Raw genomic sequence first — 20,710 nt, 5'->3', positions numbered from 1 at the left:
TTTCAATTCTGTTCTCGTCTCCAGTTCTAACGTTGGGTTCTTACCGGTGAAATAACCCTACTAGCAAGTATGTTCCCATTCCAGGGCTCGACGTATACCCTGTTACTTATTCGCTGATAACACTTTCGTCATACGTTTCACCTCTTAAAAAGAAATCAATTTAATTTGGATTTTGTCTCTGGTGGTAATTATTGGTTCTTCCGGGTGAAATAACCCTATTAGCACGTATGTACCTGTTTCAGCACTCGACTGATACCCTGTTATTTATTCGCTTATAATACGTTGCATCTTGAAGATTGATTTTCAGTTATTTTCTTGTCGCGGGTGAAAAAATAAAAAGATGTGGCATAATATCAACTATAAGTCACTCTGCAGTTTTAAACAATGAGGAAAGCCAATACCGCAGTCAGTTTTCTGTTAATGGATATGTCATTATTAAGTTTGGTGATGGATGTTAAACTACGCCTTATGAACTTTTCTTACTGGCTTTAAATTGAATAACTACTTTTTTGTTCCTCATGAATTTTTCATACCTTGCCCTTTTGTTTCTTAATATTTGCTTTTGACATGTTGCCTCTTTTCTATTATTTCCTTTCTTATTTTTTATTCATTGTCGCCTGTGCTTGCTTGACCTGTTACCTTTTTGGTTTTATTTACTGATTTGTCATTTGTCAGAGTCAATATGATTGGACATGCATAATGAAGTTAAAATAAATAAAGATGATCTGGTTTTGTAAGCAATCAATAAAAAGTAATCAATAAAATTACTTGTACCAAGTCCGGAATTAAACCTATATCTATTCTTTAGGTTTGTTTAAGCTTTTGCTTTTGCCATTTGATTATAGGGACATACCTCTTCCAATTTTCCTAGGAGTTCAGTTTTTATTGATTTTACCTCCTTGTATAAACTACTTATATTGCTTTAAAGTAGCTATTCTTTTATGAGTTTTAGATACTGTAGAAACGAAGATAGAACAGGTTGCCTTTCACTGTCTTTCGGCTTTAAAATAAGTGATATATGTTATAACATATATGATTTATCAAACAGAAAGCAGAGAGTTGTAATGTTCCTGCTGCATTATCCATTTCAGAAATCAGTGTAGGAATATATCAAAACAACTAACAACTGTACATACATGTATTTACATAACAGCATATGAATATCGGCAATCATATTGAATATATTTATAATGGTTTACTTAGGGCTACTGTCCTTATCTTGCTTTTTATCGAATTCAATACAGTTTCTAAGAGTGCAGAATAAGTAACAGGGTATCAGTGTAGCGCTGAAACGGGTACATATGCGCTAATGGTTTCTTTTTCACCTCAGAGAACACATAATTACCGCCAGAGACATTGAAGCAATCGATTATTTATTTATTTCAAGGTGCAACGTATACCACGCATATTAAAAGCGAATAAGGAACAAATCAGTAACAGGGTATCAGTGTAGCGCTGAAACGGGTACATATGTTCTATTAGGGTTATTTCACCTTTAAGAACCGACAGTTACCACCAGAGACACAAAAATTTTTCTTATTTAAAGTGCAACGCATAACACACGTTTGATAAGCGAATAAGGAACGAATAAGTAGCAGGGTATCAGTGTAGCGTTGAAACGGGTAGATATTCGCTAATGGTTTTTTTTTCACCTCAGAGAACACATTATTACCGCCAGAGACATGAAAGCAATCGATAATCGATTTATTTCAAGGTGCAACGTATACCACGCGTATTAAAGGCGAAAAAGGAACGAATAAGTAACAGGGTATCCGTCGAGCGCTGAAACGGGTACATATGTTCTATTAGGGTTATTTCATCTCTAAGAACCGGCAGTATTCACCAGAGACACGGAAATATCTCTTTTTAAAATTTGAACGTATAACACACGTTTTATAAGCGAATAAGGAACGAATAAGTAACAGGATAACAGTGTTGCGCTGAAACGGGTACATAGGCGCTAATAGGATTTTTCCCCCCTCTTAGAACACAAAGGTACCACCAGAGACAAGAAAACAATTGAAAATCATTTTCTAAAAGGTGCAACGTATACCAAACGTGTGAGACGCGAATAAGAAACGAATAAGTAACAGGGTAACACTCGAGCGCTGAAACGGTAACATATGTTCTATTAGGGTTATTTTACCTCTGAGAACCGACAGTTACCACCAGAGACACAAAAATATTTATTTTTTAAAGTGCAACGTATATATAACGCACGTTTTATAAGCGAATAAGGAACGAATAAGTAGCATGGTATCAGTGTAGCGTTCAAACGGGTATATATTCGCTAATGGGTTTTTTTTCACCTCAGAGAACACATTGTTACCGCCAGAGACATGAAAGCAATCGATAATCGATTTATTTCAAGGTGCAACGTATACCACGCGCATTAAAAGCGAATAAGGAACGAATAAGTAACAGGGTATCCGTCAAGCGCTAAAACGGGTACATATGTTCTATTAGGGTTATTTCACCTCTAAGTACCGGCAGTAACCACCAGAGACACGAAAATATTTCTTTTTAAAATTGGAACGTATAACACACGTTTTATAAGCGAATAAGGAACGAATAAGTAACAGGGTATCAGTGTAGCGCTGAAACGAGTACATATACGCTAATGGATTTTTTTTTCACCTCAGAGAACACATAATTACCGCCAGAGACATGAAAGCAATCGATAATCGATTTATTTCAAGGTGCAACGTATACCACGCGTATTAAAAGCGAATAAGGAACGAATAAGTAACATAGTATCCGTCGAGCGCTGAAACGGGTACATATGTTCTATTATGGTTATTTCACCTCTAATAACCACCAGAGACACGAAAATATTCCTTTTTAAAATTGGAACGTATAACCAGGTTTTATAAGCGAATAAGGAACAAATAAGTAACAGGATAACAGTGTAGCGCTGAAACGGGTACATAGACGATAATAAGATTTTCCCCCCTCTTAGAACACAAAGGTACCACCAGAGACAAGAAAACAATTGATCTTCATTTTCTAAAAGGTGCAACGTATACCAAACGTATGAGACGCGAATAAGAAACGAATAAATAACAGGGTAACATTCGAGCGCTGAAACGGTTACATATGTTCTATAAGGGTTATTTCACCTCTAAGAACCGACAGTTACCACCAAAGACACAAAATATTTCTTTTTTAAAGTGCAACGTATAACACACGTTTTATAAGCGAATAAGAAACGAATAAATAGCAGGGTATCAGTGTAGCGTTCAAATTCGCTAACAGGTTTTTTTCACCTCAGAGAACACATAATTACTGCCAGAGACATGAAAACAATCGATAATAGATTTTTTTCAAGGTGCAACGTATACCAAGCGTATTAAAAGCGAATAAGTAACAGGGTATCCGTCGAGCGCTGGAACGGTTACATATGTTCTATTAGGGTTATTTCACTTCTAAGAACCGGCAGTAACCACCAGAGACACGAAAATATTTTTTTTTAAATTGGAAGTTTAACACACGTTTTATAGGCGAATAAGGAACGAATAAGTAGCAGGGTATCAGTGTAGCGTTGAAACGGGTACATATTCGCTAATGTGTTTTTTTTCACCTCAGAGAACACATTATTACCGCCAGAGACATGAAAGCAATCGATAATCGATTTATTTCAAGGTGCAACGTATACCACGCGTATTAAAAGCGAATAAGGAACGAATAAGTAACAGAGTATCCGTCAAGCGCTGAAACGGGTACATATGTTCTATTAGGGTTATTTCACCTCTAAGAACCGGCAATAACCACCAGAGACACGAAAATATTTCTTTTTTAAAATTGAACGTATAACACACGTTTTATAAGCGAATAAGGAACGAATAAGTAACATTATAACAGTGTAGCGCTGAAACGGGTACATAGGCGCTAATAGAATTCCCCCCCCTCTTAGAACACAAAGGTACCACCAGTGAGAAAACAATTGAAAATCATTTTCTAAAAGGTGCAACATATATCAAACGTATGAGACGCGAATAAGAAACGAATAAGTAACAGGGTAACAGTCGAGCGCTGAAACGGTAACATATGTTCTATTAGGGTTATTTCACCTCTGAGAACCAACAGTTACCACCAGAGACACAAAAATATTTCTTTTTTAAAGTGCAACGTATAACACACGTTTTATAAGCGAATAAGGAACGAATGAGTAGCAGGGTATCAGTGTAGCGTTGAAACGAGTACATATACGCTAATGGTTTTTTTTTCACCTCAGAGAACACATTATTACCGCCAGAGACATGAAAGCAATCGATAATCGATTTATTTCAAGGTGCAACGTATACCACGCGTATTAAAAGCGAATAAGGAACGAATAAGTAACAGAGTATCCGTCGAGCGCTGAAACGGGTACATATGTTCTATTAGGGTTATTTCACCTCTAAGAACCGGCAGTAACCACCATAGACACGAAAATATTTCTTTTTAAAAATTGGAACGTATACCACGCGCATTAAAAGCGAATAAGGAACGAATAAGTAACAGGATAACAGTGTAGCGCTGAAACGGGTACATATGTTCTATTAGGGTTATTTCACCTCTAAGAACCGACAGTTATCACCAGAGACACACAAATATTTCTTATTTAAAGTGCAACGCATAACACACGTTTTATAAGCGAATAAGGAACGAATAAGTAACATTATAACAGTCTAGCGCTGAAACGGTAACATATGTTTTATTAGGGTTATTTCACCTCTGAGAACCGACAGTTACCACCAGAGACACAAAAATATTTCTTTTTTAAAGTCCAACGTATAACACACGTTTTATAAGCGAATAAGGAACGAATAAGTAACAGGGTATCAGTGTAGCGCTGAAACGGGTACATATACGCTAATGGATTTTTTTTTCACCTCAGAGAACACATAATTACCAACAGTGAGAAAACAATTGAAAATCATTTTCTAAAAGGTGCAACGTAAACCAAACGTATGAGACGCGAATAAGAAATGAATAAGTAACAGGGTATCAGTCGAGCTCTGGAACGGTTACATATGTTCTATTAGGGTTATTTCACCTCTAAGAACCGGCAGTAACCACCAGAGACACGAAAATATTTCTTTTTAAAATTGGAACGTATAACACACGTTTTATAAGCGAATAAGGAACGAATAAGTAACAGGATAACAGTGTAGCGCTGAAACGGGGAAATAGGCGCAAATAGGATTTTTTCCCCTCTCAGAACACAAAGGTACCACCAGTGAGAAAACAATTGAAAATCATTTCCTTAAAGGTGCAGCGTATACCAAAACGTATGAGACGCGAATAAAAACGAATAAGTAACAGGGTAACAGTCGAGCGCTTAAACGGTTACATATGTTCTATAAGGGTTATTTCACCTCTAAGAACCGACAGTTACCACCAGAGACACACAAATATTTCTTTTTTAAAGTGCAACGTATAACACACGTTTTATAAGCGAATAAGGAACGAATAAATAGCAGGGTATCAGTGTAGCGTTGAAACGGGTACATATTCGCTAATGTGGTTTTTTTCACCTCAGACAGGGGCGTAGCTAGGTATTCTCTCAACTGTAGGCACCAATCGGCAGGGGGTTCAGGCCGACATAAAACGGATTTCAGCATTTTAGCTGCAAAACTTTATGTACAAAAATATTAAATTTACTGGTTATTTAAGTATGATAATTATAATATACATGATGAAAATTCGAAAAATTATGAATAATTCACTATAACATCTGACTGGTGAATTAGATAAAGCGCAGTACAATCGGAAATATGAAGAAAAAAATATTTACAATATGCATTGCCTAGTGTGGATAAGCGTATCCCTTTAATTAAGCAGTACACCCTGTTTGGTATTTTCATACCTATACCGTTCTGATTGATATAGGAAGATGTGGTGTGAGTGCCAATGAGACAACTCTCCATCCAAATAACAATTTATAAAAGTAAACCATTATAGTTCAATGTACGGCCTTTAACACGGAGCTTTGGCTTCCACCGAACAACAAGCTATATTCACGATTGTGACGATCCTTCATTAAAAAAAATAGGCACATAAACACTGATATTACTATATAATAAAACTATCCTTTTGGCTAGACAAAACCCAATAATCTCAAGTTTTGATTCTTAAACCTTCACCCTAGCCACACATACACACATAGTCGATGCCTAATGCAAAAGTTCTGTTATGTTCATACCTTCGTAACAAAATTCAAGAAATTCCTATTTCTTTATATCCTCTACTGTTAAATTCCTACCTGTTTAGGAATTTGAATAATTGTGGTCATTGCACGCAGATCTGAGAGTACACAAAAAATTACTGGAAGCTAGTTGATTGATTGATTTTTAAACATCCAGACTTGAGTGTCAAATATTTATGCATGTTATGCAAGTTCAGGACCAAAAAAATATTACAATAAATCCACAGGGAGCTAGGTCCTGTAATAGGTGTCGTCCGGGACGAAGGTCTAGAAATTTGAAAATGCCATGCATTGGAAAATGAGGGATTATTAAATAGGAGCAGAAATTTCGCCTTTCAGTAGCCAATTACGAACTCCTCAAAGAGTGGCATTCTCTCTACAATCAGGCATCGGATTTAATGTCCCCATTCTGACCAGACGTGACTGCGTATTTGTACATCCTGCACAGCCAAACGGACGACCAACATTGGCAATACCGGTGAAGACAAAGCGGAAAACTAGTTGAACACTAACAACAACTTATTAAAAAACTCATGTTTCTAAGTTGAGGTTCATTCAAGTTTTTGTTGATAGAAGTGAAATGCTCTGAACCAAAGTTCTAGTTTATAGTTTCTATATAAGGTAAAATCATAAAAAAACATTCAATTCTATCCAATATTTCATCCCCAAGTACACATGACATTCCATTATCAAAGAGTTTTCACTGGCGTTCATCTACAGATAACGTTGTTTATTATTTTTTAATAAAAAAAAACATTGTGAAAAAAATATGTGTAGGCACGTGCCTTAAGTGCCTAACGGCAGCTACGCCCCTGTCAGAGAACACATAATTACCGCCAGAGACATGAAAGCAATCGATAATCGATTTATTTCAAGGTGCAACGTATACCGCGCGTATTAAAAGCGAATAAGGAACGAATAAGTAACAGAGTATCCGTCAAGCGCTGAAACGGGTACATATGTTCTATTAGGGTTATTTCACCTCTAAGAACCGGCAGTAACCACCAGAGACACGAAATATTTCTTTTTAAAATTGGAACGTATACCACGCGCATTAAAAGCGAATAAGGAACGAATAAGTAACAGGATAACAGTGTAGCGCTGAAACGGGTACATATGTTCTATTAGGGTTATTTCACCTCTAAGAACCGACAGTTACCACCAGAGACACACAAATACTTCTTATTTAAAGTGCAACGCATAACACACGTTTTATAAGCGAATAATGAACGAATAAGTAACATTATAACAGAATAGCGCTGAAACGGGTACATAGGCGCTAATAGGATTCCCCCCCCCTCTTAGAACACAAAGGTACCACCAGTGAGAAAACAATTGAAAATTATTTTCTAAAAGGTGCAACGTATATATCAAACGTATGAGACGCGAATAAGAAACGAATACGTAACAGGGTAACACTCGAGCGCTGAAACGGTTACATATGTTCTATTAGGGTTATTTCACCTCTAAGAACCGGCAGTAACCACCAGAGACACGAAATTTTTTTTTTTAATTGGAACGTATAACACACGTTTAATAAGCGGATAAGGAGCGAATAAGTAACAGGATAACAGTGTAGCGCCGACACGGGTACATAGGCGCTAATAGGATTTTCCCCCTCTTAGAATACAAAGGTACCACTAGAGACAAGAAAACAATTGAAAATCATTTTCTGAAAGGTGCAACGTATACCATAGTATGAGACGCGAATAAGAAACGAACAAGTAACAGGGTAACAGTCGATCACTGAAACGGTTACATATGTTCTATTAGGGTTATTTCACTTCGAAGAACCGACAGTTACCACCAGAGACACAAAAATATTTCTTTTTTAAAGTGCAACGTATAACACACGTTTTAAAAGCGAATAAGGAACGAATAAGTAACAGGGTATCAGTGTAGCGCTGAAACGGGTACATATACGCTAATGGATTTTTTTTCACCTCAGAGAACACATAATTACCGCCAGAGACATGAAAGCAATCGATAATCGATTTATTTCAAGGTTCAACGTATACCGCGCGTATGAAAAGCGAATAAGGAACGAATAAGTAAGGTTATCAGTCGAGCGCTGAAACGGTTACATATGTTCTATTAGGGTTATTTCACCTCTAAGAACCGGCAGTAACCACCAGAGACACGAAAATATTTCTTTTTAAAATTGGAACGTATAACACACGTTTTGAAACGGGTACATAGGCGCTAACAGGATTTTTTCCCCTCTTAGAACACAAAAGTACCACCAGAGACAAGAAAACAATTGAAACTCATTTTCTAAAAGGTGCAACGTATACCAAACGTATGAGACGCGAATAAGAAACGAATAAGTAACAGGGTAACAGTCGAGCGCTGAAACGGTTACATATGTTCTATTAGGGTTATTTCACCTCTAAGAACCGACAGTTACCACCAGAGACACAAAATATTTCTTTTTTAAAGTGCAACGTATAACACACGTTTTATCAGCGAATAAGGAACGAATAAGTAGCAGGGTATCAGTGTAGCGTTGAAACGGGTGCATATTCGCTAATGGGTTTTTTTCACCTTAGAGAACACATAATTACCGCCAGAGACATGAAAGCAATCGATAATCGATTTATTTCAAGGTGCAACGTATACCACGCGTATTAAAAGCGAATAAGGAACGAATAATTAACAGGGTATTCTTCGAGCGCTGAAACGGGTACATATGTTCTATTATGGTTATTTCACGTCTAAGAACCGACAGTTACCACCAGAGACACACAAATATTTCTAATTTCAAGTGCAACGCATAACACACGTTTTATTAGCGAATAAGGAACGAATAAATAACAGGGTATCAGTGTAGCGCTGAAACGGGTACATATGCGCTAATATGTTTTTTTCACCTCAGAGAGCACATCATTATCGCCAGAGACATGAAAACAATCGAGAATAGATTTTTTCAAGGTGCAACATATACCACGGGTATCATTGTAAAAGCGAATAAGGAACGAATAAGTAACAGGGTATCAGTGTGTAGCGTTGAAACGGGTACATATGCGCTGATGGTTTTTTTTCACCTTAGAGAACACATAATTACCGCCAGAGACATGAAAGCAATCAATAATCGATTTTTTTCAAGGTGCAACGTATACCACGCGTATTAAAAGCGAATAAGGAACGAATAAGTAACAGGGTGTCCGTCGAGCGCTGAAACGGGTACATATGGTTTATTAGGGTTATTTGACCTGTAAGAACCGAGAGTTACCACCAGGGACACACAAATATTTCTAATTTAAAGTGCAACGCATAACACACGTTTTATAAGCGAATAAGGAACGAATAAGTAACAGGATATCAGTCGAGCGCTGAAACGGGTACATAGGCGCTAATAGGATTTTTTCACCTCTTAGAACACAAAGGTACCACCAGTGAGAAAACAATTGAAAATCATTTTCTAAAAGGTGCAACGTATACCAAACGTATGAAACGCGAATAAGAAACGAATAAGTAACAGGGTAACAGTCGATCGCTGAAACGGTTACATATGTTATATTAGGGTTATTTCACCTCTAAGAACCGACAGTTACCACCAGAGACACAAAACTATTTCATTTTTAAAGTGCAACGTATAACACACGTTTTATAAGCGAAAAAGGAACGAATAAGAAGCAGGGTATCAGTGTGTAGCGTTGAAACAGGTACATATGCGCTAATGTTTTTTTCACCTCAGAGAACACATAATTACCGCCAGAGACATAAAAACAATCGATAATAGATTTTTTTCAAAGTGCAACGTATACCACGCGTATTAAAAGCGAACAAGGAACGAATAAGTAACAGGGTATCCGTCGAGCGCTGAAATGGGTACATATGTTCTATTAGGGTTATTTCACCTCTAAGAACGAATAGGTAACGAATAAGGAATAAGGAATAAGGAATAAGAAATAATGAATAAGGAATATGTAACGAATAGGGAATAATGAATAAGTTACGAATAGGGAATAAGGAATAAGTAACGAATAGGTAACGAATAGGGAATAGGGAATAAGTAACGAATAGGTAACGAATAGGGAATAGGGAATAAGTAACGAATAGGTAACGAATAGGGAATAGGGAATAAGTAACGAATAGGTAACGAATAGGGAATAGGGAATAAGTAACGAATAAGGAATAAGTAACCAACTTGACGTCCATTGTCAAGCTAGATATATTACTTCCTCGTGTATCATAGTAACCGTTGATCTACCATGATGCTGAACAATCGATCCGCCAAGAAATCTGATGAAGGCCTGCTGGTTCTCATTGGCTCAAAGAAACTTCTTCAGTCAGGAATTTGACGACCTTCTATATATGACCTGAAACACTTTTACAAACGATCAAGAACTTGATTCAGCTTTAAAATAACTGCAGTTGTGTCTGCTAGTGTAAGATTTATGGCAAAAAAGATGGTGCAATATACTAAAATATACATGATCTTTCCGTGCTTTTTTCCTCGCATATTAATAAGCAATTCAGGAGGAGAACCCTGACACATTTATAACACACTTTCATTCCTACTTCGTTCATGGCTTGATGGGCATAGTTTAACAGGACTGTGAATGTGTGCCATATTCCGGATATGAACGTGACCGAAGGATTTGATTTGTACATAACAATTATAACAAAACTATCAATTAAAAAAACCAGTTAAAGTTCTAAAAACCAACAAAAAAATGTTTCCTAAAACAAAACAACGATATTCAAAACATACAAATCGACCATATATACAGTTCACAGTTTAAATTACGATACTTATTTGTCCTTTAATATGTCAAAGATATATATAAGCTTATATGCATAATTTAATTGATTTTATATCGCCTAGTAGTGCACAAAAACAGCATGAGCAGACAAGAAGCTGAAAACTCGTTATGTTTTACCCTTAAGTAACATTGTTTAGTGAATGTAAAGATTTTTTACTATAATACATGCCAGAGTACATGCCCTGTAAATAATATTCAAAACTTTTTTAAAACTTTATTACTATAACTTTTAAAATGTTGTCCAGTTTTAAAATACATAGACGTTATTATTATTATTGTTGCGGGTATTTAACTGTACATAATGTTTTTTTTAAATAGTTAGGTATTGACTCAATAATAATGATTAATAACCAACCTTAATTCAGTAAGGTTGGTGTACTCCAACTATTGGAGGAAGATATAGAGGAAAGAAGAAGTTGCTTTCCCTCCCCTTACTAATATCCCCCTTTCGAATAAGTATGGCTGCCTGTGTACAAAAAGACGACTTATTATCAGACGAAGAATGGCTAGTTTCTAGAGCAAGATTGTGTATAAAATCTGATCCTTGTGGTGCCAAATCATGGATGATAACTGCAAGATCTTTATTTCCGCAACACTTTACAATTCAAGTATGAATATGATTTTTAAACAGTTAAACAGGTTGGGAACAACCCGCCAAAATAGACTTCAGTCAAGGTTCATCATAACAAACCGACAAATATGGCTGTATTTACATGCCAAAAACTACTAGTACAGACTTCCCTGTGAAGTTGGAAAAGTTTTAATGTCTTGCATACACTAGATGCATTTTTGTGTTTCAGAAAGATGAAATCTTTTTTGGATTTTGATGGGCATTTTTTTCCTTCAAGCAATAAAGGAGTAGGTGCTATAAGGCCCTTATTTGGCTAAAAAATTACTGCAAATTTAAAAGTTATCATACATATTCTTAAGTAACTGAAAACTTGACTAAGGTATAAGGTACTAAGAAATTCAAAACAAATTTGACATCGAACAAGTTACCATGGCAACAAATCATGACTAAATTTGCATATTATGTTAAATTTCGTGATTTTCCTTGTTTTTTCATCAAAGTTAAAGTATATTTTAGATTGAAAAAGTATGTGCGCACCCAAGAAACAACTTTATATTTGGTGAGATTATGCCAATAGTTATAATAATGCTTCTGTTGAATTATTTTGTTGTTTCTTGGCTGCGCAGGATGTTTCCACAACGGAAGTAAAGATAGAAAACTGCATAAATTGTGTATTTTTCATTGTTTTTGTGAAACAGTACATATTATGACGTAATTGTGAAGTCATCAGATAAAAATCTTAATGTTTTTCATTTATATTTCTTGACCCAATGCATTTCTAAACATTATGTGTCAATTTGAAATGGTTTATCAAACATTTTATTTTCTTGGGCAAAAACTAGGCCTTAATGACCCTACTCCTTTGTTGCCCAACTTCATTAGAAATTTGAATTGAGATTATTTTTGAAATAAGGGATTGAGAGAGTTGAGGGGTAAAATTTTTCGAATTCAAATTTCAGACATTGAAAAGAATTTTTCTTCAGATAATTTTTTTTTAGGGGATTTATATTCAATAACATATAGTGTATTGCTCAAAAGCAAAAACAAATAATTTAAAGTTCATTAGACCACATTCATCCTGTTTCAGAAACCTTTGCTGTGTCAACTATTTAACAATGTTTAATCACAATCCAAATTCAGAGCTGTATGAAGCTTGAATGTTGTGTCCAATACTTGCCCCATCTGTTCAGGGTTCGACCTCTGCGGTTGTATAAAGCTGCGCCCTGCGGAGCATTTGTTTTTTACTGTTTCATCATTGGCTTGGATTGAGTTGTTTTTTAAATGATTGTTGATAAACTTGATGATTTCTAAGAGTGTACATACATTTTACATGTATTGAGAATTAATAAAATAAGAAAATTACAGTTATTTTCTCATATGAATAAAGCTTCATTCCTGTGCACGCAATATGGACAATTCCGATTTTATTTCGTGAGATGACTATCTTTATCATGTTAATAGTAACTACTTGGATAAACTCTACTCTATTTTTTTGTTACATGTATTGCTATTTGTATCCATCTGAGAGTTAAGCCTTTTTCAACAGATTTTTATAGTTCATTCTTGTTTGTTAGGCCGTTAGTTTACTTGTATGAATTATTTTACATTTGTCATTTTGGGCAAAATATAGTGGACTATGTGGTATGGGCTTTTCTCATTGCTGAAGGCGGTATGGTGACGGATAGTTGTTAATTTCTTGGTCATTTGGTCTCTTGTGGAGAGTTGTCTCATTGGCAATCTAACCACATTTTCGTTTTCATATCCTTGTCATGCATGTTGTATAAACTTAAATAAGGAACTCTTTGTGGAAAGCAATAGTGAAGAAGACATTAGTGCAAGAGACCAACTAACAAAAACTAATAATAATCTATTTAAGTTGGAGCCAAGGTCATACATCACAGCAACATTGAAGCTAGACACCATTTAAAAAAAACCACCCTATTTTATAACCTTATATCCACGTGACAATCATTTGTAGTGGTTTTTGTCTTTTTTCTGGGGTAAGGAGAAGGCAGTTTTAAAGTAAGATTGTTTATGTGTATACATATACAAATCCTTGGTGTAAATAAACAGAGAATATCATATGGCTTTTTCAATATCGCATTCCTATCAACCTGACACACCAATATAATCCCAAGAGCTCTGCTTGAGGGATTATATTGGTTGAGGGTTGATACGGTGTGTGATATTGAAAAAGCCGCATCATGTACACTTTATTATATATACATATATCTCAAGTAGATGTTTTTTATGTGACATGACGTCATACAGATAAGGAAGATTGAAATGACGTCATACAGATTATAGGTTTGACATGACGTCATACAGATTAGGGTTTTGATAAAGCCTTTGCAACAGTGACTGCAATCGATGACGTGACGTCATACAGATTAAAGGTGTGATAAAGCTTTTGCAACCGTGCTGATATCAATATCATCATGGGTGGCTGATACAGCAAGCTTGCCATTGATTATATTACACATAAAATTTATCTGTATTTTCTACTTAGTACATAATAAAATCTTTTATTATCACATATATATCTTTTGCAGTCACCTAGAAATGTCCTTATTACGATTTAAATTAAGATATGAATTTGTTTCATATTTTGAATGAGAAGCATAGTCTGAAACGACAACAGATGCATAATATTACGACCAGCTGTAGAGGGTTTCTTTTTCAAGAAAAATTTTACTCCTTTTGTAAATTAACTACCTTCGTTCATCTTTGGAACCTAAAAAAGAAAAAAGAACAACAAATGACGTCAGAATAGGAGAAAATAAACAACTTTGCCATAAACAGAATGAAAAATGAATAATTTGCATAACAAAATGCAGGCTTACATTTCATAGTGCACACAAATGAATGACTGGTTTAAGGAAATTTGTTCATGAACAATTTCATAATCAGAAAATAAAATAATTTTTTTTTATACTTGTTCGCATTAGTTCACATTACGATTTGAAATAAACAAGACAAATTTTACACCCATGACATGTGTCGACTCGATAGATTTTTTAAATGATAAAGTAGGGTATCAGCATAGCTGAATTTTGGTATAGACATGATTGATATGAAAATAATAGTCATCTTTGTCGACATTTTTAGAACAACTACTAGTATATGATTGAAGATTACGAGATTGGTATTTTTTCGCGGCATAGCATTTAATTGGGGAGTAATATATCCCCATAATAGGCCATATTTGTTTGTAAATTTCCAATTTTGACGAAACAGATTGATAGAACTACAGAGCATACATGTTGCTTTGTGTATCAAAAACAAATTGATATTTTTAGAAATAACTATTGGATAAATTTTATGAAACTGGTCTTTAATTTTCATGACATAACACCTGAGAGTAATATAGACCCAAACATCTATATATTTATTCACATATTTCAAAGTTTTAAGAGATAAATTGATAGTCCCAGCACAGGTGGCTTGGGTATCAATAATAAAATAATTACCACACTTGTGGATAATTTTGAAAAAAGAAAACTATTGGATCAAATTTTACGACAATAGTCTTATTTTCACGAAACAACATTTGCGAGTATTATTGTCCCATAAAATCCTATATTTATTAGCATATTTCCAAGTTTTAAGAAACAAATTTGGAGATCATATGGTTTCTACGGCATTAGGAGGTGAAGTAAAATGGGAGGAGTTTAAACAAATTATCAAAATAGTTTTTTTGTAACTTTTAAATATACTTGCATGCTTAAGCAGTGAAAAGTATCGGCATTATCCATAAGAAAAATCATTAGACGTAGAAACTTTTTCACAACAATTGATGAATTTTTACCTATAAATATATCGGCATAATCGGTGGCCAATTCATTTCATTTGATGTTATATAGACTCTACTAGAGTTTCCAATCTCTTGTATTATATGTCTCTGGGTACCGTAGCCGTAGGTAGGTAAAACATTTTATTTGTGATAACATTATATTTTTTCCTATATTTGATGACATAAGTAAAAGTTTCTTAATCAAATCGTTTGATGTGCCTGCTTCTATGATATCTAGAATGGCACTTGAATCTATTTAAATCTTTTTTTTTAATTTCTGCTTTAGTTCTGTTTCAGAAATATGAAAAAAAAACTAATGACATTTCATGCATTTCTTAGATGGTAATAGGAATATTTTCTTGCTTTTAATTATTTTAAACCAAAACTGGCAGTGAAAAAGCAAGTGTGGTATGTCATTGAATATGTTGGGACTTTTGAAACTTACTGTAAATACTAACAGGGTATGTAAATGTAAAGTCATGGTACCCAAATTGCACAGAGTACCAAAATTGCACCTAGGCTATTTTGTTAAAGTAGCAGTGGAAATCTTACATGTTTTCTTAGAGACAAAACAATTTGTATTTGTATTATTTGACATTATGCATGTCTTTTAACATAAGCAAATATATTTAAATATGCACAACATCTTCACAGTATACATTTTACATCAACAGTCCACTCCTGAAGGATAATTTTTGTCAGTTTTGGATTTTTGGCCAAAATCATGAGCAGTAAAGAGTAAAATAAGTCAACATGGACAAGATCTACAAATAAGTTAAAACTATGAACATTTGTACTTAAATTTTTTTTATTTTTTTTTATTAGTTTGTACTCTAAAGATTATACATGTTGTACATAAACATGCATGTCTAAAATTGTTTTAATTGATTTTTTATATTTTCAGTTTGAAGCATATTCTTTGGAAAAAATTGGTAGAAATGTTAAGGAAGCAGCAAAACTTCTGGAAGAAATGTAAGTTGATTAAACAAGACTGATTTTATCTGATCAGATGTAGTACTGCCCCTGAACTGGTAATTTTAGGTAATTTTTGCTGTTTTTTGCTATTATCTTGAATATTATTATAGATAGAGATAAACTGTAAACTGCAATAATGTTCAGCAAAGTAAGATTTACAAATAAGTCAACATGACCAAAATGGTCAGTTGACCCCTTTAGGAGTTATTGACCTTTAGGCCAATTAAAATTAATTGCTAGATTTTCATCCCCGCCCGCCCCTCTGAAATCGTCCCGCCCCGATTTTTTTTATTTAACAAAAATACAATTTCCGGATTTTTTCATGTCCGTTACCGGGAACCATCGATGATTTCGTTTCATTCAACACTTCCTGTTTCAAATTTCGTTTTTGTATTTCTCCGAGTAATCTAATAACGATATAATTGAGTCGACATATTCTGCTGCTCTATTATGACAACATCTACCGAGAATAGAGATTGATAACGAGAAGGGCATGAAATATTCGAGTAACGAGTAAAACGCCTTGCCATTTAACGCAAATTGCGGTAGTCACAAGTGAATCGAAAACCGTGTTTTTTCTTTATTTATACGATGACTTTGTGTCAGGAAATTTGGACTGTAAATGATATCCAAAGCGCAAGAATCGTAGAACAAATTGGTACAAAAAACATGACTGGATAAAAGAAATTGACACAAGCACGAATTTGTTTGATTTAAGACTGTATATTGAGAAAAAAAAAGTCGACAAACACGCATTTTAATTCCCTTATATTTACCCATGGCTGTTGTTTTTGTTGACAAACAGCAAACACCCTCTGTAACTGTCCCAATACCCTCAATTTAGTCATTAAAAAACTACTTTTTGGTTAAGTTCATGTTTTACATCACATAATTACTTTCCACACTGAGTTTACATTTTATTTTGTACTCATAATACTTGTGTTGCATACAATTGTACCAAAACATTTTATTGATTTTATGTGGACTACAAACCATTGCTTAGAAAGCAAAATACATTTGGTGTAGGTCTAGTCCAACTGAAGAGAGCATTTCTCTTCCCTTTGATGTATACTATAAATAGGTTTCTAAAGCGGCAATTACATGTATAACAGTGGTTGCCAATCAGGGATTTTTATTTAAGAGTTTAAAAAATAGTGTCAGATTCCTTATACAACATGTATATATATACATTATACAAGCTTGTTTTCCACTAGCATATACCCCGCGGTATGAAGAACTTGTGACAAGGGTTTCATATGAAATAAAATTTAAAAAATAAAATCCTCCCACCCGCCCCATGTTTTTCAAAAATTTGGATGAAAATCTACTAATTAATTTTAGTTGGCCTTATAGTCAATTTTTAACCATTTTTCCTAAATCTTAGTAATCTTTTACAAAAATCTTCTCCTCTGAAACTACTGGGCCAAATTAATCCAAACTTGGCCACAATCATATTTAGGATATCTAGTTTAAAAAATGTGTGGCGTGACCCGGTCAACCAACCAAGATGGCCGCCATGGCTAAAAATAGAACATAGGGGTAAAATGCAGTTTTTGGCTTATAACTCAAAAACCAAAGCATTTAGAGCAAATCTGACATGCGGTAAAAGTGTTTATCAGGTCAAGATCTATCTGTCTAGAAATTTTCAGATGAATCGGACAACCTGTTGTTGGGTTGCTGCCCCTGAATTGGTAATTTTAAGGAAATTTTGCTGTTTTTTGTTATCTTGAATATTATTATAGATAGAGATAAACTGTATACAGCAAAACGTTCAGCAAAATAAGATCTACAAATAAGTTTCCATGACCAAAATAGTCAATTGACCCCTTAAGGAGTTATTGCCCTTTATAGTTAATTTTTAACATTTTTCATAAATTTTTGTTAATTTTTAGAAAATATTTTCCACTTTTATTACTGGGCCAAGTTCATTATAGATAGAGATAATTGTAGCAACAAGAATGTTCAGTAAAGTAAGATCTACAAACACATTACTATCACCAAAACACAATTATGTCATGAATTTATCCGTGTCCATTGTTTAATATGCACAAAATCCAAGGTTTTATTTTATTGCAAAATCTGCTTAAAATAATCTGAACAGTATACTTTTTTCTTAAAATCCATCTTAAATGTAACAGTATTATAAAACTCCTAAATATGTGCTTGTTTTGAAAACAATTAGTACAATTTATTCAGAAATTTCCATATTTTCTTTATTGATACAGGATACCATAATTGTTGTATCTTGATGTTTTAGCCAAAAAATGTATTTATATTTGGTTTTGAAATTCCAGTTATATACAATTTATTCCAAATCATTGGCAATGTAAAATTCTTTAAATCCAGTAAAGAAAAAAACTTTTAACTTGGAATTAAAATCTTTAAAATAGGCACCATGTGTTATTTGTGACCTGTACACCATCTACATGGTTTCCACATTTTAACCTACTTTAGTGGGCTAAAATCAATTAAGTACTTCCTTTCAAGTCATGCATGGTAAAAGTTGACTTCTAATTTGACAAGTTTATTGCATTTCTGAAAAGTGTTTGCAGAACATGATTAAAAAAAATTAATTATAAATTGTGACAAAGATACCAACTTCGTACATTTCAAGTGTAACGGTATATTAACATGTATTTTTTATTAAATTATCTTTATTCACATAAAATATCCAGTAATATTTACTGCTGAAGCAAAATCAATTCAACGAGCATCGGCACAATGATAAGAAACGTAATGTCGATTGAATTTTCCAAGGACCCTTTTTCATCGTTATCCGGAAACAAAGTGTGTTATAACGTCCGTCAAATCTGAAATCGATTCTGTCAAGTCATTGGGCATTTATTTTTACTCAAAATCGTATGTTACATTATGCACATAGGATCTCTTTGAAAATTGTATTTTTCTTTTTAAACAATATGAAACAAGTCTACAGAATATGCTTGCTAACATCCCGTTGGAAACAAAACCAATGTTTAGACCTAGTATTTCATATATCCGGCCGTAAGCGCATGATCACATGTTAGTCACATGTTTCACGTATGACCGGAAATGATTAGAACTTAATGACAAAAACAATTTTAATAAAAAAAGGAAATATCTGGACTTCTGTTTCTTGTGAAATGTAACCCATAACGATTACATCATTTTCTAACTTAATTATTACTAATTAGATCAAAACTAGAATGTAAATCATCTCTGATTTACCTGTTTGAACATCTCGCGAGAGTTCATATTTGCATATTGTTGTAAAGAATTCTTTTACAACAAAGCAGATTACACCATCTAAAATTTGCGTTACGAAATCGGAAACAAATGTAACGCTAGTGTTCTTACACCTGCTACAGAAATACTTATAGTTCTCGGCATTTTCTTCTGACTATTCTTATTGGTCGATGTTCTTTATTATTTGAAAGCAAAAGTTATGATTTTGCAGACGACGATTATCTTTAAATTTACCAGAGTTACACACTTCGGAAGCGAAAATAACGCTCAGAAACGACACAGAAGAGCGGCAGGATAAACTGAAACATTTGTTTATTTCAAATTCTCTCCAGGGGAGAGTAGAAAGCACCTTTATTTTAATAGAAATAATAGCATTTGATGGTGGAGCAACAACTTCTCTCACCAAAATACAATATTTTATCACTTTTCTATCGTTATCGGAAACGGTCCCAATACCAAATTATGGTCCATATACATTGCTTATTTTGTCTCATCAGATGTTATTCCTTAAAAAAAACATCTTTAAGAAGTGTTAGTTGAATTTTGGAAATTTGGAGATGTTGTGATTCGGCTAAGAATGGTAAAAATGCTTTATGAGGAAAATCTGCATACATAAACAAGTACATGTATCATGTGACAGTCACAATTTTGCATTCATAAAAAAATATAAGAATTTACAGCAGATATAAATCATGACTGATTTTAACTGATAGAATTCACAGTAAATATGACTGATTATAAATTATAACTGATCAGGGTTTCTCCTGGGTTAATTATTTTTTTCACCACCTCTTTAGCCAAAACAATATATTTTTTGCCACTTCGTTATTTTTTTCGCCTAGTAACATAAAAAACAATGTTTGTTGGAATTTTCCTTCTTTTCGAATACCCCCCATTGTTGTCTATGATTATTCTCTCAAGCTTATCTTTTAGTCTACATTGTAATGAATAAACAATAAATATTTACTTAATAAAACTTTGCTTTTTATATGACAGCAAAAATTAAAAAAATTTTGGTCGTATATTGGTATCACATCTGCGTCGTCTATGTCCAAAGACAGATAATTTCCAGATAATAACTTTAGTTTCAGTAAAAAGAAAATCAATAAAATTTAAACAGAAGTTTTATAACCACTGAAGGAAGGTTGGGATTGATTTTTGGGGTTATGGTCCCAACTGTAAAGGAA

At 34.0% G+C, this 20,710-nt stretch overlaps 1 protein-coding gene across 1 annotated transcript in view; it reads left to right on the top strand.

Annotated features, from left to right (window-relative positions):
• The first annotated feature begins 11,388 nt into the window (after positions 1–11,388).
• Positions 11,389–20,710, top strand: part of LOC139488815 (integrator complex subunit 10-like) — a 195,579-nt gene continuing 186,257 nt past the window's right edge. The window contains exons 1-2 of the mRNA XM_071274746.1: positions 11,389–11,567; positions 16,228–16,295. Of these exons, the coding sequence (XP_071130847.1) occupies positions 11,418–11,567; positions 16,228–16,295 (218 nt within the window). The 5' untranslated portion in view covers positions 11,389–11,417. The remainder of the gene's footprint in view (positions 11,568–16,227; positions 16,296–20,710) is intronic.

This window comes from Mytilus edulis, chromosome 9 (assembly GCF_963676685.1).
Source record: "Mytilus edulis chromosome 9, xbMytEdul2.2, whole genome shotgun sequence".
Lineage (NCBI taxonomy): Eukaryota > Metazoa > Mollusca > Bivalvia > Mytilida > Mytilidae > Mytilus > Mytilus edulis.
Note: the sequence above shows the minus strand (reverse complement) of the source record. Positions and strands in the feature narration are given on the sequence as shown.